The 24,413-nt window shown below is 51.6% G+C and overlaps 1 protein-coding gene and 1 long non-coding RNA gene across 38 annotated transcripts in view; one reads left to right on the top strand and one right to left on the bottom strand.

Annotated features, from left to right (window-relative positions):
* LOC105303284 overlaps positions 1-7,265 on the bottom strand; it is a 52,956-nt gene extending 45,691 nt beyond the window's left edge. The window contains exons 1-2 of the long non-coding RNA XR_002776589.1: positions 7,137-7,265; positions 6,413-6,479 (exon numbers count right to left, since the gene is read on the bottom strand). This is a non-coding gene — a long non-coding RNA (uncharacterized LOC105303284). The remainder of the gene's footprint in view (positions 1-6,412; positions 6,480-7,136) is intronic.
* Positions 7,266-9,168: 1,903 nt separating this feature from the next.
* On the top strand, positions 9,169-24,363 carry GNG13 (G protein subunit gamma 13). Of its 37 annotated transcripts, none has more exons than XM_023521370.1 (9): positions 9,169-9,365; positions 12,335-12,485; positions 13,295-13,357; positions 14,111-14,331; positions 15,925-16,331; positions 16,991-17,077; positions 17,177-22,268; positions 23,938-24,069; positions 24,239-24,363. In XM_023521370.1, exons 7-9 carry the CDS (start codon positions 22,003-22,005, stop codon positions 24,342-24,344), a joined length of 504 nt encoding a protein of 167 aa, XP_023377138.1. In that variant the 5' UTR covers positions 9,169-9,365; positions 12,335-12,485; positions 13,295-13,357; positions 14,111-14,331; positions 15,925-16,331; positions 16,991-17,077; positions 17,177-22,002; the 3' UTR covers positions 24,345-24,363. The 37 variants fall into 37 exon arrangements, 36 of the variants coding, with proteins under 36 accessions (XP_023377138.1, XP_023377154.1, XP_023377151.1 ...); XM_023521366.1 differs by having other exon boundaries at positions 9,170-9,365; positions 12,138-12,485; XM_023521373.1 differs by lacking the exon at positions 9,169-9,365 and having other exon boundaries at positions 11,082-12,485; positions 15,925-16,131; positions 16,257-16,331.
* The last annotated feature ends 50 nt before the right edge of the window (positions 24,364-24,413 follow it).

Below are 24,413 nucleotides of genomic sequence, written 5' to 3'. Positions count from 1 at the left end.
CTGGAATTAGATGGTGGTGGTTAGTGGTGGTTGCGCAACATTGTAAATGTGCTAAATGCCACTGGATTGTTGAATTTAAAATGGTTAATTTTATGTTATGTGCATTTCATCTCAAGTAAAAAAAACTGGTAAAAATCACTTCATTTTGAATCATGGAAAAGTGGCAGGAGATTTTGGGGTGGAGAGGGGCTGGTGTGTCTCACATCCTTTCTGCTGTCACTGTCCAGGGATGAAGAAGGCTCCGCCAGGGAAGGTGAGCACTGGTTCCACACATATTTAATAATGCTCCACAGGCACAATTCTTGGGGTGCATGACTGACTCAGATAATCACGGCAGGGGACAAGCTCATTTTCCCTGTGAGGCTGTGAGGCTGTCACTTCTCTGCCTCTCCTGGAGCTTCAAGGCCTCCATCACCTGGGCATCAACTGGAAGCCAGCCTGTCCTGACTGTGAGTGGGGTCCTATGAAGGCACTTGAAGAACAAAGAAGGGCTCGGATGCAGGAGGCCATGGGCCCAGGGCTGGCCCAAGGTTGCAACTGCATGTGCTTGTGTGCACATGTGTGTGCACACTGCTGCACTCGTGTGCATGCACATACACCTGCATGTGTGATTGTATGACTGTGTGCATGTCCATGTGTGTTCCAAGAAAGTGGGCTCTCCCAAAAAAAATATCATGTGAGCTACAGATGTAATTTTAAGTTTTCTAGTAGCTACACATTCAAAAAATAAAAGGTAACAGATGAAATTAATCTTAATAATATATTTCATTTAAACTGACATATTTAAAACATTAGTTTCATTTTAAAAATATCTAATCACTATGTGGTACACCTGAAACTAATATAATATTGTAGGTCATTTGTAATTGAAAAATAAAAATTACTAAAACAAAAAATAAATAAAAATAAAACATTACCATTTCACCATGTAAGGAATATATGGGTTATTAATTCAATATTATTTGTGCTAAGTCTTCTCGGCAGGTGAGCATTTAGCAGAGTGCTTCAGTCCAAACCAGCCATATTTCCAGAGCTCAATGACCTTACGTGGCTGCTGATACCACGTGGGCAGCTTAGTTCCAGGAGGCGGCTGTCTCTGCTCACTGCTATGTGCCCAGCTCCTCCTAACATGTCTGGCATGGGGGACAGTGAATGAATGGCAAGTGGATCAACAACCAAACAAAACAGCCCATGGCCACCACTGGCCACACAGGTGATGACAAGGTAGACGACAGAATGACTGTCAGATTGGCCATCATGAACGAACTAGATCTGATATCTCATCCAGAGCAAAAGGGGCAGCCAAGCAGACCACACGTCACTCTCTGAGTTCCTTGGTCCAGGCCCCTCTGCCTCTGGGGCTTCACTAGTGTCCCCTGGTCCCAAAATGTTCCAATGTATTTGGGCAATGGCATCAAGAAACCAATAAAACTGCCCATTAAACTTTCCTTCAGCTGCCAAGGGACACCCTTTGGGACATTAAAATTCAGGGAGGGGGTGGAAGGAACGCCTTCTCAGTGGGTGTCTGTGTGTCTGCAGTGACTGCCAAGACACACCACAGGAAGAAAAAGGCTCAAGGAGAATCAAGAAGGTTTACATCTCTGAGAAAATCAGCTCATTTATGACCAGGTTGTCTGACCACAGCATGCCCCTAACCACACATTCCTCTCATGGGGAATGTGCATGTCGAATCTGTCCAGAGAAGGCGTCTGCCTGCTGTCTGAATACAGTACAAAAATTTCCTTTGCTGCAAGAGGGCTCCTCATGCCCCTGTAATCCCTGTCTTCAAACACAATTTAAGATGCTGTAATATGTGGAGGCAATTTGCTCAAAGTCTCTGCTAAATTCCACATGGAATTTAATTTAAAGACATCAGCCTTCACACGAATAACACAGACATCAGTGGCTCTCATACCCTCTGCAAACAATGACCACTTTAGCAGTCTCCTCTGATGGTTTTCAAACGATGAGCTATCAGCTCCTCCAATGGATCTAAACCCCAGTTTTTGTGCCTAGTAACCTTTCCTCTTTTGCACTGATGTGATAAGACATAACAGCTGTTTTTAAAATTCACCTTCCACGCACAGTAACAGTAGATATCAGAACCACCTATCAGAACCTGGCTTTGCTAAAAAGTGTCTGGTTGGGAAGCAAACTCTTAATTCTATTTAGATAAAAGAGACAGTGATTAATTTTGCCAAGAAGAGCAAGAACTTAGGAGAGAAGAGAATTGGATTAATTTCTTTTGGGCGACACAATGTTCTATCAGCTTACAACTATAAAATTCTAACAAGCTTCAGGAAGAGAAAAACCACACACACCTGACACAGAGCCTATGGCCCAAAGCTGTCCTGGACTTGAAAATTGGTGCAAAAGCAGTATCACACTTGCAATAAAAGCAGAGGCTCAAAGGAGGCGCGGGCACATCACTGATTTTAGTGAATAAACACCCTTGGGTTTGCCAGGAACTGAAAGAAAAGTGAAGGCTTTCGAACAAAGTAGAGGAGCGAGGGGTGGGCGGTGGGGACTAAGAGGCATCTAATTTTATCTGGCTTCTTTCCAACAATAAAATCTAATCCATCATTTTCTCCAGGTGAAAGCTCTTAATGAAAATTTAGAGAGTGTGACTGAAATTTAGAATTCTCCTGGGATTCTGCAGGGAAGATGTCTAGCAGCCTCGCAAAACTGACTCCAGCCCAACCTGCCAAGAGAAGGGCTGCGTGCAAAGCTGAGGGGTTGCAATGTGGCTTGGACCTCGTGCCCCTGGCCATAGCGGGAAACATCCCCAAAAGCCAGGCCAAAACATGTTCAGGTTTATGTCTCCCAGCCTCCTCTTGGCCTGGGGAGGATAGGGTGTCGCCTCTGAGACCCAAGTTTACAACTCTGGACTTGCAAAATCAGGTGGAAAGCGGTGAGGGGGGGGCAGGGCGGGAGGGGATGAAGAGAGGCAGATTACTGGCTCAGCACCTCAAAGCCACACACTGTCATCCATGACACTACCCCCATCACCATTTTCTTACTCAAAGATAGAGGTTTGCTCCTCTGATGTGTAACCACCACCTCTATCTAATTCCAGAGTTTCCACTGCCCCAAAATGAAACCCGGTGCCCATTATCAGTCACTCTCCACTCCTCTTCCCCAGCCCCTAGGAACCACTTTCATCTTGATAGATTTGCCTGTTCTGGATATTTCATGTAAGTCATACAATATGTGGCCCTTTATGTCTGGCTTATTTCACTTAGAATAATGTTTTCAGGGTCCATCAATGTTGTAACATATGTGTAAGTGCTTCATTCTTTTTTATGGCTGAATAATATTCCACTGTGTGGATGGACCACAATTTGCTTATCCACTCATCCACCTATAGATGCTTGGGTTGTTCTACCTTGTGGTAATTGTCAATAATAATGCCAAAATGAATATGGGTGTATTAGTATCTGTTCAAGTCCCTGTTTTCAGTTCCCTTGGAAGTAAACCTAAAAGTGGAATTAGTGGACCATATGGTAATTGGTAATTCTACTTTTGAGGAACTGCAAGACTCTTTTCACAGTGGCTGCTCTATTTTACATTCCCACCAGCAATGTACAAGGGTTACAATTTCTCCACGTCCTTGTCAGCAGTTGTTATTTCATATTTTGTGTTATAATCACCACAGTGAGTATGAAGTGGTATCTCATGGTGATTTTGATTTGCATTTGCTGAGCGTCTTTTCAGGTGCTTGTTGGCCATCTGTCCATCTTCTTTAGGGAAATGTCTGTTCAAGTCCATGGCACATTTTTAAAAGGGGTTTCTGTCTCTTTGTCGTTTCCACCTGTCTTTCTTGAGCCCCTGTACTGTAGAGGCTCTGGGCATCCCCTCCCAGGGTCTGGATACAGGTGGCACCCTCAGTATTTGGGAGAGGCTCACAAGGCCCCCAGCACAGTCCACGCCCTGGAAGATGACAGGCAACTGAGAGGGCAGTGACCTTTGGTCAATGTTTGGAAACAAGTAGGAGGGGCAATCTCAACCTTATCACATTCTCCTGGGTGTCTCCTTGTTAAGAATATTTGATCAAAGGAAATTATTGCCCAGTATACTTTATTTTCCCCTGAGAAGAAATGGATCCCAATTATCTTAGGGCATAAAGAATAACCCAGAGGCCCGGTTGACAACGAGAGCCAGTAAAACAGCCGCCAGTGCTTCCAAAGCATCAAAATGCAAGCCCAACAAACCGTTAAATCCTAGAGAGCATTTTAAGAACCAAAATTCATCTTCATGCAAGGGGAAAAAAAGTTACTGCTTAAGCTAGACAATACCAGAGCGATATCAGATGTCACCAATAAACTTAAAATAGTGGGAAATATCAAATGCAAAAGATGCCTTCTATCGTTTCAAAGTTGAGCTACCAAGTCTGTTCCTTGCACAGCAGGCTCAGTATTTAATTTTCTGCCTGTGATAAACAGGCAATTTGGACTCATTTCCACAAAAGCAGGACCCATATAATTCTCAACAGATGCGCTCTAAGCGCACGAGATGCTAAAGAGCCATGTTAAAGCACTTTGCATTTTAAATCTCTTACATGCTAAAGCGTCTCTCCCTGAAAAGCCAACCTGGTAGAAAAGTAGCTACCTGAAATCCAGAAACCATGTTTTTCTGTATCTACATTACAGAATGATAAACCTCCTAAGTCACATCAGCATACCTCCCTCTAGTCAGAGAGTGGGCTGTTGCTTCCAGGAAGAGGTGCAAATGTCTGCCTGTATTCAAGTTCCCCCTAATGTCAGTTCATTGGAGCTGGCTGAGCCCCTGATGCCTTCTGTTGGCCCAGGCAACGAAGCCACTGGACTCATGGTTCTGAGTGCCAAAGAGATGACAAGTTTGGGTGCCGGGGTGGCACACAGCAAATCCCCCTTTCATTTCCTATGTAGGACATTTTGAATCCAATTTATACCAAAAACAAGGAAAAAAAAAATCTAAAAAATTTTTTTCTAATATCTGTAGCCATCCCAGACCACTGTGTGTCACCCGCCCCAGAGAAATGCATGTCCTGTCCCTTTTCCATAGGCCCCCTCTTGCCTTCACTGAGGACCTCTTTTCTCACTCTCCTTCACAACATGACAATGTTTTTTTCCTGATGAAGAGCCATCATTTGTCTGCCAAGGAGCTCATGGGCAATCTTGATCTTTCCACTCATTCTGCTGAGTTCTACAAGCATGATGTCACATGTAAGGGGAGTAGAGGCAAATGGAGGGTGTGGAGGTCCTTAGTCCTGGTGTCCACCCCCAGCCCCCACTTCTTCCACCCCCCGTGCCATCACCCCACACCCATTTCTGGCCAGGTTAGGGAGTCTCTGTAGCAAAGGAGGCTGTAGGGGAAGAAAAACCTTATCATCTACCCTTTTAGGTTCAACAACCTGTGGATTAAACTGACAAACAACAGAAAACAACAGAAATTTACTCATATGCACATGGTAGCCAACAAAAGTAGCTGACTCAGTAAATCGCTTCATTAGGTGCTTATATATATTAATAGGGGTAAGTAGGGGTGAGGGAAGGGGGAGAAAAGGGTTCTTATGGGAGGAACAAACAGGTTTCTTTAGGAAAGACAAATGGATTTTAGGAGAATGATTGAGACACAAGACAAGTTTGTAGTAATGTTTGTCTACACAGCTATAGGTGGTCTGTCTCCCTCAGGGCCATTAAAGTTCTCCAGAGAATGGACTTGAGATAGGTTTTTTTCTGCAGTCTCCCCTCAGGGAGTAGACAAGCCTAAAGAAGGAATTTACAGCAACTTTATTTCCCAGAAGTTGTTGCTTTTAGTCAAATAAGAGAAGCTCCAAAAAGGTTTTTTTCTGCATCTGTTGATTCTCAATTGCCTTCAGTTCAAAATAATCATCATGCCAAAATGATATATTGTGGGGTGGCATATCCTGATGCCCTTAACCACAACACAGTCACCCTATCACCCAGTACTATAACCAGGTCCTCCTGGGTCAACAGAAGTCACTGTTGTTCAAACTGTTCGGATCATCCCACCAGATGCTCCCACCCAGATGCTCCCCACCAGGTCCACCCACTAGGTGCTCTCACCAAGTGCTTCTGACCAAATCTTCTCACTAGGCACTCCCACCAGAGGCTTAAGAGTGTCAGGCCCCATTTCCCTCAGCCATGCTTTGTTGTTGCTGCTTCTACAATACCACATGCTGCCCCAGCCTGGGGATGCTGTCCCTTCACATGCTCACCCCTTTCATCCCTCTCTCCTTGAGGAGGACAGAAAGGACCCCGGTTCCCCCCACCTATCTCAGAGGAGGGAAGAAGTATCTACAGAAAGGTCCTGATCCAAGAAGCAGTCACCATTTCCTCACCTAACCTTGAGAAAAACATATAACAAACCGAAACTGAGAGGCATTGTACAGAATTCCGGACTCGTATACCTTAGTAAGGTCAAGGCCGTGGCATGGTCCAAGTCCAGAGATGTGAAGACTAAATACCCTGGGGATCCTGGGACACAAAAAGGACACTGAGTAAAAACTAAGGAAATCTTGATAAAGTGCTGACTTTAGTTAACATACCATCAGTGTCAGATCATTAATTGAGACAAATGTAGCACAGTGTGCAAAAGGTTAGCAATGGAGAGCTGTGCAGGGCAGAGTGTATAACGGAACTCTATCCTTTCTTCAGTTTTCCTATAAACCTACAACTTCTCTAAAAAAAAAAAAAAAAATCTACTAATTATTTTTTAAAGTAGTAAGATTCCCCTATACTCATAACAGCCCAGTCTTTCCACATACTCCAAAAGGTAAAAGGACCCTCACAATCTGCTAAGCTCTTGACACAGACATACTCAAGGTACTCTCATCTGGAGCTCCTGCAAGATTTGGGGACCAAGTTCCACGCAGCCCCATTGGCCTGCAATTCCTTTAGAGGTTTCTCAAGACAGTGTCTTCTGGGAATCCTAAATAATCTGGGCCTCAGCCAGACTTCCGCTTCTTAATGCCCAGAGTAACTTTACTTACAAATCCAATTTCTACAAGCTTGTTTCTCCCCAAAAGTATATGAATATTTTATGTCTGACCTTCCTTGTCTTCAACAAAAGAAATCAAAAAGCACCAAATCAACATGGACAAAACATCAAAAAAGGGTGTGAGAAGGCTGTACCTGGGTCTCATGGTGGGTTCAGGGGCACGAGGTCCAAGAAGCCAAAACAATTTTCATAGGACTGCTAAAAACTGTCTTTTCACACTCATTCTCTTGAAAGTGTAGAGTACTCCCAAGGCCACATGACGGCCAACATTAGAACAATTAAAGGCAGAGTAAATAATGCAACTCTTCCTTTAAGAGATCTGCACAAATGTAAAATGATGCTTTGAAACTTTACAGGAAAATGTAGCTGTTTGTCATTAAAATGTGATTTTCACATGTAGTGGATTATTGGTTTTAAGTGAAAAGTAGAAATTTAACAGGCTTCTATTTTCATTTCTAACAGAGCAAATATCCCTAGATGTCACCACGTAACAGAGGCTTGAAATGTGTAGGAGAGTTAAAGGGTCTTGAGACCAGAGTTTGAGAGCCTGGGCCAACTGCCATTCGGAATCCCAGGTGGCGATGGCATGGGCCTGCGGCTCCACCTAGAGGAAAGGGCTAGGCAGTGGGGGACACCAGCTGATGGAGAATATCCACCAAGCCAGCTCACTGGGGCTTCAGTTTTCTGAGTTAAATAGGTGCGATGGAAAGGTCTCAGGGATTGTTTTTTTTGGAGTGCAAGTGAACTCTAAAATCAAATTCTGTCCTGACAGGGTTACTGGGACCCTCCTCTGAGACTCAGCCCGACAAACCTTGCCCTGAGGCTCTGCTTAGGGTCCTCCAGATAGTGTGGGGGACATTTTTCATTCACAATGAACTGCTCTCTGAGCATCTGCCCCAGTTAGACAGGGACTCCCAGAAGGTGGGACTTCGTCACGTGCACATCCCTGACCCTGCCCAGGGCCAGGCCGGGGACTCAAGGAGGGAAGGAAGGGAGGTGTGAGTATACAATGACAGGAGGGGATACAGAGGAACTTGGGACTGATCAGGATAGGACAGTGATGGGGCCATCCTGGCCATGTGGGTGTTGAGCAGCACTCCGGCCTCCACCCACTAGATGCCAGTAGCATCCCAGTCTTGAGCAGAAATGCTTCCAGACATTGCCCAGGGTCCCCTGTAGACTGAACTGTATTATTGTCTACACCATGGCACAGACAGTGGTGGGGCAACATGGGATGTGGGTCAAGGGGAGACCAGGCTTCACAGGGTGCAAATGCCACAGCTCCTTTCTTGTGCTTAACTCGGCTATTGTCTCCAAGTTGTCCCTCCCCGCTCACCCACAAACCTCCCCTTATGCCTCACCTCCTGAGTGTTCAGAGCCACCAGACCCTCAGAGACATTGCCTTAAGTCCCTGGACCAAGTCACATTGGAAGACAAGCTTTGCCTACTGTCACCCATCTGTCCAGCATGTAAGTTCTGCACATTTGAGTAACTGATGTATCTGAAACAAACCTTTCAAAAATTGTGGACAATAATTATGTAGCCCGTCCGGGTTTTCAGAACAGCCCTTTAGGAGGGAAAAAGAGTGTCCACTTCTTTGCCACCGACGAGGCAACGTGAGGTGGGGAGACCTGAGAGACGGGCTGGGGTCCTGGGCTGGGGAGATCTGGGTGAGGAGACTTGGGTGTGAAGATATGAGAGACATGAGTTAGAAGACCAGGTGTAGGAGGCCTCAGTGGGAGGACTTGAGTGGGAGACGTGGGTGTGGCGTCGCCCGGCTCTGTCGTCTTTCTCCAACACTGCCCTGTTTTACACGGAATCCCGTGGCCCGCCTCGCTCACCAACACCACTGATGGAAGTGTCTGAACCCTCGAAAGTCCTTTGCCAAAATTTAACACAAGCCTGAAAAATCGCTGTGTCCACGGAATTCCACGTTTGGAAGCCGGATCAAGGGATACTCTGAAGTCACCTGTGTGACAGCACGAACTCCCCTTCCCGCCACGTTTCCTCTCCTGCTGACGCGACTGCCAGGCTCCAACATGTCTGAGCCACGCACTACGTAACGCGCAGGTCCCGCCCCCTTGCTCCCATTGAGGCTTTGACCTGGAAATGATCTCTCAAGGCGGAAGTGGGAGGGCAATTGAAAAATAGGCGGACTGCAGGGGCGGAGGCTGCTAGTGGGCCGGCAGGCTCAGGTAGGTGGGGTGGAGGCGGGGGCAGGGGCGGTCCCCTGTCCAGGGGCGGGGAGCTGCAGGGGAGACAGGACGTTGGTTGGGGCGGACAGCACGACTGCCTCGGGGATGCGTCCGCAGGCGGAATGTGCACACGGTGGGACTTGGGGCAGACCAGACAAAAGGCGAGAGGTGAGGCAAAGGTTAGCCGGCCTTGGTGGGCAGATCCTGAGGAGCGGGGCGCGGTGTCGGGTTGTCTTTCATTTGAGCTGCCGGGCTGCCCTTTCTTTGAGGACAATGACCGCGACCCCCATAGGCACCCGGAACTGCCCAGTGCTTAGTCCAGCCTCCCTGCAGCGCGGACAGAACCACACAGACTGTTCACCTCACTTTTCTCCGACTTTCGTCCTCTATTTTTCCAAATATCCTGGCTGGGCCTGTTTTAGTAAGGCCATTGAGCTGAGAATGATTGTTACATTCATAGAGGGTGATACTGACAACTACAGAGCAGCTTCCGCCCTTGCCCTGGCTGAGTGGGACCGGTTCCTGTCCTCCAGCTCAGGGGAAAGTGCACAGAGCACAGTTCTTTGTCCTGGAGTTTTGTACCTGGTGTATTTGAGATTGAAAAGGAGTGAGGGTCTGAGGACACAGTGCTCTGACAACAGCTCTCTGTAATAGATCGTCTCTCCCGTTTGGGCTGTCCTTGGTTACTCCTCCACAGTGTTTGTAGGAGAGTGGTCGGTGGGCCAGCCTAGTTGTTTACCATTTGCCATCTGGCTGGACACCAATGGGTGCTGCAGCTCTGATTGCAGGTGCCATGGGCCCTGGCAACGACACCGTCTTTAATGAGTCGGTGATTTGGATCAGTGACGATGAGACAGATGTGGACATAAGCTTCAGGAACTGCATTCTGCTGGTGGAGACTGCTGGTATGCTGTGCAAACCACTGTGGTTTCACCCTGGTTATGAAGTTGTGCATCACCCGGCAGCTGGCCCTGACAGGCACCTCTGCTAGGCTGAAGCGCTGAGTGGGTCCAAGGAGCAAGAGGGCCCTCCAAGGAACCTCCTGGAAAACCCCAGAGCATATTCATCAAGCAGTGCTACAAGTGACTCACTTAGGGTACTGTGGGCCAACTGCGGAGAGCCTGGACAAAGGGAGGGAGGACCCAGCACCGTGTCTGGGACTTTTCCATGGCCTGGTGTCCCCTGAGGGCCCTGGTGTGTTTGACTGTTAGACGCGTGGCTATATGGAACATTCCCTGTCTCCTTTCCAGCTGATATGGTCCTGAGGAGAGGCCATCTGAGGAGCTTGTGGATGAGGAGTGTAGACTCATGGTGACTTTCAGCAAGAGAGGGAGTATGATGCCCAATGTGAGATAAAACTGTACTGCCCACCCACTCAAGTGAGTCTACCATAACCACACCTGCCCAAGGGGCCTGGAACCTGGTAGAAAGGCCTTCCCTCACTGAGCTGTCTCTTGACTTATAGATCTTACAGGTCATCACACCAGCTCCATTTGTGGCTCCTCAGTGTGGTTTCCATTAGGGTTGCATGTTTGTAGACTTCTAAATACTTTCTTCATGATAAACACCATTACAAAAAATGCCAGAAACCTTCATTTGGCTCTGAATTCTTCGAGGTAATGGACCATCGGCTTTGTCTAATAGAGAGCTCTTAATGACATCTATTGCATTGGGATTTCCTATCAAAATTCCTGCCTTGAGGAAAATTTGTAAGAATAACTAACCTGGGGTGCAGGACAGGCCTTGTGTGTGGCCCACTAATTCTCCAACTCTGCATATTTCAGGCAGACCATGAGTGAGACAGCCCTTCACATTGACCAGAACACAGACATGCAGCCAGTGCTACGGCTACATCTGTAACAGGCCTGTCTCCGAGGCAGGTGTGGGTGGGAAGCAAAAGTAGAGTCTCTGGGTCTGTGACTACAGTCTGGGGAGGTTGCAGTGAGGGCCCTGCCTGTGTATTGGGCTCATTTCCAGTGGGATGTGGTTCTTGGATCAGGGTAACACTTCTCAGAGGAACTGACACTCATCTTGGTGCTGCTACCCAGGTTGTTAGGAAGTTCAGATCATGTCTCCCAAGCATAACAAGTTAGTTTTAGGTGAACCTGTGGAGTAAGCCTGACACACCTTAGGACTGTGAACATAGGGAGGGGCCAACCTGTCTGGGGCACCATCTTCTGAGATACGGTCCAAATGACGCCAGAGGCCTGAGTTTGCTTCTTGTGTGAATTCTGGTCAGCTTCATTCTCCCCCTATTGGTGTCTAGCCAGATGGCAAATGCCTCATGATAAACAACCAGGCTGGCCTCCTATAAACACTAGAGGAGTCACCAAGGACAGCCCAAACAGGAGAGACAACCTATTACAGAAAGCATTTGTTAGGGCACTGTGTCATCAGACCCTCGCCTTTTTTCAATCTCAAACCCACCAGGGTCTAAGCACGTGGAAGAAGCCCTACACTGAACCCAGGGCTGGTGGGGTGGGGAGTCTGAGATCCCCATGGAGACCCCTGCCCCTGGCAGAGGATGAGAGTCCTTTCTAGGAAGAGACCTTTGTAATAGTCGAGGGTCCCCATTCAATCACTTGGGCTCTGCAGTCACCAGAGCTTCACGTCAGCTTGTGATAAAACGAGAGCAGACGGCCAGATATTCAGAAATTAGAGGGAAGTCACTAATGTGAAGGACACAAAACCAACAGAAAAGGTCTTAGTGGTATCCTCAGAGACAAAAAGGTGGCATCCAAGAAGCAATGATACATAGCTGTCCCAGAGGAGCAATAGTACAAAAGCTGACATCATAACACCCCAGACCGGGCATGGGGGGTGAGGGAGTGACTTAAGAATGTAGAATGTACCTTCTTGCCATTCCAGAGAGTTAAGATCAAGGTGTCATACACACATCCCTGGAGGCCTGACTCAGCCTCTGTTCTCCCACCTTCTCAGAGGCCTCAAGAAATGGGTATTACCAGCAAGAGGCATTCTTCACAAAAAGTGAAATGGCTTCTGTGTGGGTCATGAAGAAATTCTCAAGCAGCTCAAGTTCAGACTCGAAGTGTAGTGCCATCTGAGCTTGGTGCTTGTGACAAAGCAGGGGTCTGCAGGAGCTCTGTCAAAAGTTCTCACCTCCATCTGCCTTCTAGTGCCAGTTTTAAATCCTGCTAGCTCTGTGCCACTGCAGTGCCCACAACAAGGGCAGGTATTGTAAGGAGCAGCACAGCCTGTCACTGGCCAACATCCTTGTCACCTTCAACTCACAGTTCCTGGAGATCAACAGAGACCTGCAGCATGAGAGTGAGTGACAGGGCATGGACCCTGGGTGTCTACAGGGTGCCAGTGAGGTGTTGGCAGATGGCTCTGTCCTGTCCCTTTCAGGAGGGCATCTGCAGTTTGTGCAGGAGCTTGCCAATGTGTACACCTGTTACCTCTGTGGAGAGTTGCCACAGGACTCCCACACCTGATTGTGTTGGGAATGGCCAGACCTACCCCCTCCACCAGCAGACCCAGGAGCCTGTGGATCAGTGGGTGGCTGCCAAGGGCCCGGGCATCAACTCCTGTGAGCATCATGGAAGTAGACTCTGCCTTTGAGCTCCAGAGCAGAAAGTGGTTGTCACTCTACTAGCTGGGGGGGGAGAGTTCCTGTGTGTACCACTGTAGCCTCATAGGTGGAGATCAAGAACGGGCTCGAAGCAGTCCTGACAGCCAACCCCAACTGAGAACCCAGGTCAGTTTGACGTTTAACATCCAGGAATTTGGGTGCTAAAGTGGTACCCTTGCTTCTTTATCAGTAAATCTTCTTTAAGGTGGAAACCATGTAAATGTAAACTTAAGATTTTCAGTTAAACCTAACGTAAAGGAATTGGGCACTTTTTTGACTCTAAGTACTCGGAGGTTTTTGAGCTGGTGTTCTCATTTGCTCCAGGCAGAACAGGAGCACCTGAAGCTGTCTGCCATCATGCTGCTGGCACCCTTAAGGAAATCACACTGCAGGAGAACCCTTCCTCGTAAGCACTGACTGCACTGCTCCCCCTGCAGTCCCTGACCAGTGGCTGGGTGCCCAGGATGTTCACATGCACACTCTTGACCATTGTGTCCTTTCTCAGGGCCTTACAGGATGCTGGAAGCCCCAACTTTCTCAAGTTGGCAGTACCTGTGCTCATGTACAGGTAAGTCTGAGGGCCTGAGATGGGTCTGACAGGCTTACTCTCTATCCAAGATGGTGCCAGGAGCATCTTCTGCTGCCACTATGGCCACAGGCCAAGCCTCAAGGGCCAAATGCAGACTCCCAGGTAGATGGCCCTCTGCGGTCCTGAGCAGGGGACCTTTCTAGATTTCCCATCTGGCCTGAGACACCTCCAGGCCTTTCATACCACAGCCAGTACTCATGCCTTGATTTATACACGTTCATTCCCCTCAGCCTCTGGGTGCTTGGAATCACTGTATACTCTCGTGTTAAAGGAAACGTGTGTGCACATGCAAAGTGTGTGTGTACACATATGTAAGGCATGTGTATTCAATGTGAGTGCAAGGTGTGAGTACACACATGTGAGGCATGTATGAGGTATATGTGCAGTGTTTGTGCACATAGGCACACTGGCAAGGCACGTGTGTGAATGTGCATGTGGTATGTGCACTGTGTGAGGCATGTGTGTGTGCGCATGTGATACGTGCGTGTGTGCCATGTTTGGAGCATTCATGTGCACATGTGCGATGCATGTGAGGCGGAATAGCTTTTGCAGACTTTCATGGTTGCTTCCCAGCCATCTGGAGTTGAGTCGTCCATGAGAGACCTCGCTGCTGTTGAGACCCTCTGTCCTGAGTCCTGCCTGAGGCAGCAGGTGGTGGGTCCTAACCTTCATTAGCAGAGGGGGCACCTCCTGGCTGCTTGGGTGGCAAGTCTCCCTGCTCCTCTTCACCAGGGTCTCGTCTTATCTTCATTCTTGGTCTGTATACTCCTGTGGACACTGTAGTCTGCTAGAAACCAGGACCCAGCCCTAACCCTTCCTCACTTGCGCAGGATCATGCGACACCTCCAGCAGACACTGTTGCTCCATGACTTCTTCCAGAACCTGCATGAGGAGCTCATCTGCTTCTTCCAGTCAGTCCTCCTCTCCCTGCACTGCTTCAGCTTCACAAACTGGTGAGTGGGGAGGCCTTCTCAGAACCCTGGGGGCTGGGGTGGGCCATCCACAGGCTCTGTGCATCTGTTCCACATGCATGCCACCACGTAAGTGGGCCCTGCTGTGGCTTCTACTCACTCTTTGAGCCCATTTCCCAGGGGAGCGAGCAGGTGGGCTTCCTCACTGTCTTTGGGCTGAAGCTCCGGTAGATCTACTGCCTGCATTCTCCGAGCCTGTGGGGCTGAGGGCGGGGGCCTGGGTGCTGCTCACGGGTGCTTACCATCCCTGAGCAGAAAGACGAAGACTTATACCTATGACCCTGTTGCATCTGTCCACCTTTCAGTTTGAACATTGTGCCATGGGACCACAGGCTGCTGACCACAATTTTAAAAGGCTAAACCATTACTGAACTTCTGAAAAAGAATGGAAAGTGGGAGTTTCTCTAGGAAGTTTTCACTGTCACCAGAGTTAAGGTGGATTGACTGGAAAGCACAGGACAGGATATTAAATTTCCTCCAAGGCAAGGCTTGAGGTTGGCAGCTTCTGTCTGTCCTGCTGCCTGCCAGCCCTGGGCAGCAACTGCCAGCTCCCGAGCAGTTCCTACCAGTCCCAAGCAGGGTCTGTTCTGGGCAGGCCGAACCCCTCCTGTTCAGGGTGGGCATGCATCTCCTAAGCAGGGCTTTGTGCGGCGCCCTGCAGAGCTGCTTGGGTGTTCTGCATGCTGTTGGTTATAACCCAGCCCTCCTGAAAACTTATGGCCTCAGGTAAGGCTGGGCCAACTGTCCCCCCACTCTGTCGTTCAGAGCTCTGAAGTTGGTACCAAGCTCCAGGGAAGCACTTCTCTCCCCTTCCTGCCCACTTGCTCCATGTGGTTCAGTGCTCATGGTGTGGCTGAGCCCCCCACAAACACCATTGGGTACTCTCAGGCTTTCAGACACAGGCGGGTCCTGGCATCCGGGAACTTTGCTGGGTTTCATCCCTGTCATACTGGTTTGTGTGGGTTCTTGGTAGATGAAGGAGTAAATTCCTTCTTGTACTTTTATTGTCAGTCGCTTTTCCCACTTTGTCTTTGTTTTTATTTCTTGATACAGAACTCTTTAGTGTTTTTTCTCTTTCTGCTCTGGGTTTGGGCCCTGCTTACGCCTTCCTTGCTTTGATGTTATTGAGAACAACTTGCTGGGTTTTCACCTAGAGATTTCCCACATATTTAGAGCCTGTGTGGCCTCAGATTTTATTTGCAGTCTGGAACTTCAGCCTGCACCCACTCAGGGTGAGGGTAGGGAGGTATCTGCCAAAAGGTCTCCTGCTCACTGTCCCCAGTGCTTCAGATCCCATGTGCCTGCTCAGCCAGTGGGGGGTTGTCATTGGTGTGTCACGGCGACAGAGTTTCCTCTTTCAGCCTCAGTTTAGATACAATGAGTTTATCTGCTTGAAAGCTGTGAGGGTGAAGATGCCATCAGATGAGAAAGTTGCTGATTTCTCTCTAACATGCATCCCTTTCTCAAGTTTCCATGGCTTTTGAGACATAACGACAGTTGTCACAACAAATCCCAAGTGGCATGTGCAGGGGTACATGTGCCCCCTCCTCAGAGGCCCTCCTCTCTCTGTCCTAGGATGCATGAGCTCTGCGGCAAGGTATCTTTCCACCTGTACAAGTGCAGAGACTTTCTAGCACTGGGTACAGTTTGCTGGCATCGTGAACGGCCTGGCCTGCTGTACCACCTGCTGGTTCCCGCCCGTACACTTCCAGAACTACCTGACAGGCAGTATTCTCATGGGAAATGACCTCCACCGCACTGACCAGTGGGTGGTCGGTGTAGGTGAGAAGCCACTCATAGCAGCGCTCCAGTTTCTGACCATGTGTGTGTCTGTCCTGTCTTCCCATAGAGAAGAGTGAACCCCTCCGACCCTCCTGCCAAGCCCAACTCGGCTCCTTGTCCCATAGGCCCAGGTGAAGCACTGTGTCATCATGAAGCAGGCCCTCCAGGTGCCCTACAGAAACCTGTCCCTGTACGGAGATGTGAGTGCCTGCCGTTTACACACCCCCAAGTTGCTGGGCAGACACAGCTCACAGGTCCTCTCAGAAGACCGCAGGGGCCTCCAGAGTCCACACCCACTGAGCACCTATGTTATAGCAGCGGTGCTGGACCTCTCTGCTCACCGTCTGGGTAGCAGCCCCATCTCGAAACAGTGGCATGCTGTCTAGTTATAGCACACACCATGTCTGCACTTGGGGATACCCAGGCCCTGCACCCCTGGGGTTGGTGGACTGTGTGGAGTTCAGGCCATGGCTGTGGCAGTTGGCCCCTTGGCCACTCCTCCATTCCCAAGCGCCTCCCCATAAGGCCTCAAAGTGCTTGTGCTGGCCTGTTCCCTCTTGGGATTCTGCACCTACCCCCATCTCCTCCAGAGCCTGTCCCATCACCCACCCTACTCTCTGCTGCCCTTGGTGGGGAATTGCCTGTGAGCTTCCCCTACTCACACCCTAGAGCCTAGTAGAGGACCCCCACCCTTTCCAGACCCCCATCTGCTCAGCCTCAGATGTGACTGGCCACCTGTCCCATCCTGTGACCAACCTGTCTCTGCACATGGCCCTATGACAGCAGCCCTGTCAGCTTCTGCTGTGGTGTGGGCCCAGCTCGTCTGCACAGCTTCCATGCATGGTGTACCTCATTACAGATGGTGCTGCATGCAGCTGATGGCATCCCACAGGAGCCCAAAGTGCACACGCGGCCATTACTGCCCTCAGAGCTCTTCTACAGCATGGTGAGTCTATGCAGGGTATCTCTCCTGCCTCCTCCTGCTCCACCACCCAGTCTCCCTGTGGCACAGTTTGCTTTCACTCCCCCCTTTCCTTTTTCACAGACATGGCTCACGACTCAGGGGTGCTCAGGCTTGATGTCCCAAGAAAGTGGTTAGACTGCTGCCCTGACTACATGTCCTCCCACCAACTGGGCCTCGAGGCCTGTCTGCTCCTCTGTGTCCAGGCCACCCTCTGCTTGCTGCTCATGGCGCTTCTTGGCTGATGGTGCTGCTGGACATCATCCTGGCCTCTGGAGTAAGGCTGGTGGCCGAGTGTGAGGGGAGGCTTCCAACAGAGCCTTCCTTGAAGGGCTTCCCCTTCAGTTGCTCTTGTAGGAAAACTAGGCACTAAAGCTGTTTCTAGAAGACCTCATGCATGAAATCACTGTCCTACCCAGCGTAGTGAGGGTGATTGCATGGGACCTGAATTGCCAGAAGCGAGCCCTGCTGAAGGCATCCGTGCACAGTCACAGCACAGGGCCCGCCCCCAGGCCTAGCCCCCACACCTAGCCCCCACACTGCGGGGCTCAGCAGGTGGATCTATGCCTGTTTCCTTTTGTAAAGGGTGAGATGCCCCCAGAATGGCAAACAGCTGGCCGTGCTTGCACCGGCCACCTTGCTCTACCTCACAGAGAACTGTGCGTGTGGGCTCAGCCACAAAGCAGCCAGCTGCAGCCTTCTGCACACCCCAGGTCCGCTCGTGCCTGCACCCACACTGTGTGGTGCCGCCACCCCACGCCTGGGTGGGGTTCTCAGAAATCACTCATAGAGCTGGGGGTGCCGCTGCACATTAAGAGTAAATAGTGGCCACTCAGAGCAGGCCCAGAGTTCTGGCAAAGCTCTGCTTTTGCACCTGCCAGCCAGATGCCCAGGGCCATGGCCCCAGGCTAGGCAAGGACACACTGGTGGTCTGATGTATGGCTACCCTGGTAGCCCACCACATGGCACGTGTGCCTTAGGGGGTGCAGATGGGTAGACACCAGGACCTGCAAGTGGATACTATGGGGCCTGCAGGCACAGCAAGACCAAAGGCAGCCGCGTGCTAGAATTCTGTGCCTATGTAGATGGTAGACTCGGTCCCAACTATGCTGCTGGTGCTGCTGGGTGAGGTGCTGGGCCTGTTCCTGAGCTTCCAAAGTAGAAATGTCGACCATTGGTGTCTTCCTGTCCCACGTGGTGGCAGAAAACCTGAGCCGGTAATTGGCACCCACTCCGGGGTCCTGTCTCCTGGCAGGGGTGAACCACTTGTGGTGGCAGTCTCAATACAGCAGGATTCACCCCGAGAACTAGTTAGTTACAAGATGGGACAGGTGGCCAGTCACACCCCAAGGCCCAACCCCAGGTTGGGCCTTGACTGCGAAGGATCCTCCCACCTTTAGACAGAGCTGCCAGCCCTGGAGCACAGGGCTCGGCTGGCACCCAGATGCCCTGTCTTTGCTCCTTACATGTCCCTGAGCAAAATCACTCGACCTTTGTCCTTTCAAACTAAGTGTCCACCTGTATGGGAGCGGCAGCAGGTCTTGCAGCCAGAGGGTCCTGTTGGAGTTGGTGGGATATTTGGAGCAGTTAGCAGCCTGGGTCTGTAAAAGCTGCCCGCCCAGAGCAAGCCAGTAACAGAGTGGACTGCACCTGTAACCCACAGCGTGTCACCAGCTTCCTGCTTTCTCCACAGACCTTCAAGTGCCACAAGTCAAGACCACAGATCACCTGCAGCTGAGCAGATTTGTGTAGATTTTAGAGAATTTGTGACTTTCTTTAGTCAATGCTCTCAGGGAAGTTGGTTTACTAAATCCGACACTAGAAGTGCTGTGACCCCAGCCACATTTGGAATTCCCACAGAGCCAGCCCACCAGAGGAGCTGTGGCTGCACCCTTCTGCCTGACTGCAGAACAGTTAGAATAAACCACTCTAACCAAAATCTCTTTCTTGAGACTTTGTAACTCAAAAGGATGTGCTGACCAGAGCCGCCCACCCTACACCCCTCCGTGATGTCCCTGGAATCATTTGTGTTTTTTACATATCTGAGTCTAAAAGTTTATTTTTGAAAATCATTTACAAGCTTTAAAAGATTATATAAAAACTGTCCAGTTTTTTGTGAGTTCTGTTCAACCAGGTGAAATGAAAGGTTTTTGTTTGTTTGTTTGTGTTTGTTTGTTTGTTTGGTGTTTCTCCAATCCCTGTATTCACCTCTGCCAGGTTTATTTTCAGGGATGGGAAACAACTCAGGATGTCCCCCTGAGGCCACCAGGGCTGTTAGTGTGCTTCAGGAGAGGTGGAAGGCTCCTGTGCCCTCCTTGGGACAGTGCTGTCAGGCCAGGCCCCTGTAGTATTATCCACTTGTCTTTTGGCTTCCCCACCTGAGGACAAGTTGCCCTAGAAGGGTTATGTGTATGGTCTGAATTACCCAACAGTCTCTGAAGCACAGCTGCAGACATGGGGGAGATGGCACTCAGGAGAACCTTGCCACCTCTGCCCAGGGCTGCCTTCCCTCTTGCTATATGGAGAAGAGCCCTATTCTCTGGAGAACCCTAGTGGCACTGTCTCCCCCACATACAGCTGGAGCTGATAGCAACTGGGAGTGGCACAGGGTGGCTCGGAAGTGACCAGGTGAGAGGCTACAGGTTGGAGCCATGTCAGGAATGGGTGGGGACAGCACTGAGCTATGGGTCCTGTCTGGTTGGAGGATTTCCTCCTCTTCCTCCCTGAGCTCTCTTCAGGAAACCTGTCCAAAGGTCAGAGCACCCCACACACCATTTTGAATCTTGCTGAGCACTGAAAGCAGCACAAGAGGACCTCCGTCTGCCACAAGGTCTTGTACCTGCTGTCCACGTTCGCCACATTCCCTGGGAGGCCTGGCCTGCATCACCCTCTCCCTTAGGGGCCTCAGCAGGCATGGGGCCTGGAGTGGCAGTTTCTAGGCCAGCAAGGAGCTCTGTTGGCTCTCACCAGTAGCCCAGTTAGTGGAGCTAATTTCAGAAAGGCGTCTGGTCTCCCTGGACCCACTCTGGGAGTCTACGAGGTGGCGCTAAGCTGGAGGACAAGCTGTCACTGCTTCCTGAGCATCCACCTCCCATCTCCTGGGCCTCTGAGCATTCCAGCCCTACCTGATACCCATTTGATTCCAGTACAAGGGGAGTCTGGACTTGGATGTATTCAGGGTCCACAAATCCAGCCTCCCAGGAAGATGAGTCATAGGGTCCTCCACTCTCACGAAGAATGGGGGCTTCAACTCAGCCCCCATGTGTCGTCATGGCCTCCATCACACAGGCCTGCCTAAGCACAATGACCACTGCCGAATCCTAAGAGTCTCCATGGTGGCACCCAGAAACTGCTTCAGCACGGCAGCAAGGGAAGCGCAGGACCTCTGCCCTATGCAGCTCCTGCCTCCAGGCCTGGCTACACTGTGCTAAGAATGCCCAGGAGCTCAAGTACAAGTCTCTGAGCCCTGACAGCAGTTCTTAGTGGATTTCAGCTGTGACCACATGGAGCTTTCTGATTCCACAGAAAATTCAAAGAGCACCTGCAAAGCAGGTCCCTGGAGCTGACCACATGAGTCCATGCCCAGCAGGTCACACCAGGGCTTCTCCCAGGGGACTCTGGGATGCTGTCGGGCCAGAGCCTGGTCCTCTATGCCTAATTCAACATGCACCCTCTGAGGGGAAGACGTGACTAGGTGGTGGGGTGTAGGTCTCAGTGCAAACCTTAAGCCAGTCCTGGGAGCCAACAAGACCCCTGCCCTGAGCATTCCACCGTGTGTGAGTAGGGCCCCCCAGCCGCAGGAGAGCCCCAGGCAGCCAGTCATAGCACCCAAGGGGCCAGGCAGGCAGGTGAGCACAGGCCCCAGGGGCCACTAAGAGGGGGTGGCGTGAGGCCAGCACTGCATCCATTTGCCCTGAGGACACAGATGCCCTTGGCTCTAAGCCCCCCAATCCCCTAAATCTGTAATAAAAATAATTCCTAGTTTCCTTGATGTGCCCCAGTTTCAGAAGTGCCTCCTGATTGCGTACATGTGTCAGTGGTACCATGAGGTGACACTGACCCCTTTTTGGAATCACAGCAGGGAGGGCCTGGGTGTCTAAGGGGGCAGGGGGCACCCCGACCTGCCTTTCAGGTGGGTGCAAAGTGACTGTTCACAGGACCCCGGCCCAGGGGAGGCCACAGAAGCACAAAAAGACCTGATTCAAGCCTCTCCGGGGAGCCTTGGCCCTGCTATCTGGGGGCCTGCCCAGGATGCAGCCTGGTACCTGCATCACCCAATATTCCTGGGTCCCTCAAGAGTGGAGCAGGGCAGCAGGCCCACTGGGCATACCCAGGGCATCATCATGCGGTCCTTGTCCTGATGGCAACTGCCCTGAGGACTGGAGGAAAGGACTGGGCCCCATTGCAGGGCCTTTGATGGGCTTGGCTGTAAGGAGTCTAACAAAGGAGTGATAGGTTCGCAGCAAGAAAGGAAATCCCCTCCACCCCAAAGCCACCCAACCTGGGCTTCAGCACCTCTGAGCCGACACTCGCCACCTTCAGAGGCAGAACCTTCCCAGGGAACCCTTGGGGCAGCTGCCTAGTCTGCCTACCTCCGGCCTGGGCAGGGGCCAAAGCAGGGAGCAACTCCACAAAGGCCCAGGTCCCCTTGCAGAAAAAGGCTCACACCTGTAGGTGAGTCAGCTTCAGAGAACGGTCACCCACTAGCCTGTCAGTGAACACTGCTAAGGCCCAGAGGGTCCTGGCCTTGTCCCTGCTACTCCTACCTGACCTGATTCCAGTCCAAGAGGGGCATTGGAGCGCTGGGGTACAATTTACCAGCTGAGGATCTTTGGCGACAGCACCAAGTGGCAGCCCAGGAGCCCACACTGCCCCATGGGAAGAGACCTCATCGCCCAGGGCCAGAGCTGATGTCACATTGTCCCTGGCTGCATCTCTCACCCCTGGAGGCTGGCTGGGTCAGGCAGAATCCCTTGGGTGAACCCAGCCCTGAAGAGAGTGGGTGGAGGGTGGGGGCGGTGCCAGGGCCTGGCCCCAGGTGGCAGGAGTGGGCGGGGCACATGCTGGGCTCTGTCAGCCCCTGTGCCCGGCTCCCTCGTCCATCACTTCGCCCTCGCAGTCACTTCACCATCACTTGGCCCTTGTCATCATTTCTCTCTTGTGGTCACCACCCAAGGTAAGTTTGATGAACTGGTCCCTTGTGCTGAGCAGAGAACTGAGACCCAGGGTTCTGAGACTTGCCCAGGTCCCATTGGGCTGACCTGGACAGAACTAACCCGAGACAAGACGCCCTGCCTTACCATCTCCGGGCTAAGGGCAGCTGCCATGCGAATCCCAAGGACCCAAACCCGACCTGCGGGGAGGACCCCCTCTGTGTGCGGGCGGGGAGGGTAGGGGCGGGGCAGCCGATAGGGAAGACAGCGGCGTCCCTGCGCGGAGTGCGCCGCCCGCAGTGCCCGCCTAGCGCCGTGTCCGGGGGCGGCGCGGGTTGCGGGGCGCAGGGCGGGCAGGGCTCACGGGGCTGGAGGCAGGCTCAACGGCGGCTGCGCGCAGGTAGGGTCAGGCGGCCGGGGAGGGGGCTGCAGACATGGCCACTGCTGCCCCCGGATTGGGATGCACCCCCACGTGGCTGTCCGCGTGAGAGCCCGCGCTGGGGGTGGGGGTGCTGGAACGTGGGGTCTCTGGGAAGGGAGCCCCTGCACACCCCCCTTTTGGCTGCCCCTCAGAGGTGCCCTGCTTCCCTGGGCTCTCACCATCCCCCTGGCTGACCGATCCCTCCCAGTCTGGCCACTCTCCTAGTTGCTGCAACGACCAGGGCCCATCCCCCCACCCCAGGATGGAGCCCCTCCATCAGGAGCTCCCTCCACAGGCTGAGGCCGACAGGATCATATTCCTCGGCCTTTGCCCACCCTCCCAAGGTCAAGTAAGCCCCTGGCTCCCAGCCTTGGTGATAGGGGCAGGGGCTGGGGGACAGCGAGAGATTTCCTGGGGCCCTAGAGTAGGCTGGGGTGGGGGAAGCAGGTAACCACCTGCCCTAATGTTCCCTCAACTGGCTGGATCTCCTGAGAGGTCTCAACCTGTGGCTTTGCCAGGCTGGTTCACAAGCAGAAACTGGGCCAGGCGGTTTGTGAATAGTTCCAGGGGAGATGCTAGGCAGCAGGAGGCTGCAGATGTTCTGTGTCCTGGACCTGCTGTGCTGCCTCTGACCCCCAAGATCCTCAGCACCCCCCACCCCCACCCAGAGATGCAAATTGCAGCCAAATCCTCCTAGCCTCAGATTAACTTGCCCTCAGTGGGGGCTTTGCCCATGCAAAGCATGGGGGAGGCTCTTGGAGGGGGCAAGCAGGGTCCCGCCCTTTACATAATGGCCTGGGCATCACCTCTGCAACCAGGAGTGGGAAGAGGGCCTCACAGTTGGAGGGTGGGGGCAACTGGTATGAACTCCTGAGAACCTATGTTATGTGCTGGTCCTACCTCCCCATCCCTTTCCAACCCAGAGGCCCAGCCTTGGTAAGTAAGGCTTTGGTGGGGTGGGGAGCAGAGCTAAGGGTGGAAAGTTTCTTCTGCAGTTAATTAGCCCCATGGCGGGGGAAGGCATGTGGGGCCTCATTAATAGGGCCTCAGCTCCAGGCTCTGCACCTTGGTCCTGCCCATGTGGACCTGGGCAAGTGCCTGGGCCGGTGATGTGGTCCCTGGTGACCCCTCCAGGCAGTGGGTTGGAGGTTAGTGTACAAAAGTGGGGCTCCTCCTTTTGTGGGGAGGCTCACCAGTAGAGATGGAACATCTGGGGGCTTATTGCAGGTGGGCAGCCCCCTGACTCTGTTCTTTCTTCCTATGCCCTCTAGCCTCAGGCTGGCTACTTCCGAAGCCCCCGACGCCATGGAGGAGTGGGACGTGCCCCAGATGAAGAAAGAAGTTGAGAGCCTCAAGTACCAGCTGGCCTTCAAGAGGGAGATGTCATCCAAGACCATCCCTGAGTGAGCTCCCAGGACCCCAAAGCCTCGGCCTCACCCTATCCATGGCCAGCCATTGATTTGCATCTCATTTCCCTGCCCTGTGCTTATTTCCATAAGCCAAGACCACTCCCCTATTCTTGGGGGCCAGGTGCCCACCTACTCACTCCAACCTTCTCCTCCCCACCCGCAGGCTTCTCAAATGGATCGAGGATGGGATCCCCAAGGACCCCTTCCTGAACCCTGACCTGATGAAGAACAACCCATGGGTAGAGAAGGGCAAGTGCTCCATCCTGTGAGAACCCCATATCCCCAGGCTCGAGCCTCTTTGTGAAGAGGACAACTCTGTAAAGGTGTGACTTTTTTAA

The sequence above is a fragment of the Pteropus vampyrus genome, unplaced genomic scaffold, assembly GCF_000151845.1.
Source record: "Pteropus vampyrus isolate Shadow unplaced genomic scaffold, Pvam_2.0 Scaffold303, whole genome shotgun sequence".
Taxonomy (NCBI): domain Eukaryota; kingdom Metazoa; phylum Chordata; class Mammalia; order Chiroptera; family Pteropodidae; genus Pteropus; species Pteropus vampyrus.
This window is presented reverse-complemented; position numbering and strand designations above follow the sequence as displayed.

What these genes read in the sequence shown, in the direction of transcription:
- GNG13 (XM_023521386.1), top strand. Translation starts at nt 22,003, where the DNA reads ATGTCACATTGTCCCTGGCTGCATCTCTCACCCCTGGAGGCTGGCTGG. An exon ending in TCTTGTGGTCACCACCCAAG is followed by an intron (nt 22,269 to 23,937) that starts GTAAGTTTGATG and finishes TATGCCCTCTAG; the next exon opens with CCTCAGGCTGGCTACTTCCG. An exon ending in TCATCCAAGACCATCCCTGA is followed by an intron (nt 24,070 to 24,238) that starts GTGAGCTCCCAG and finishes CCCCACCCGCAG; the next exon opens with GCTTCTCAAATGGATCGAGG.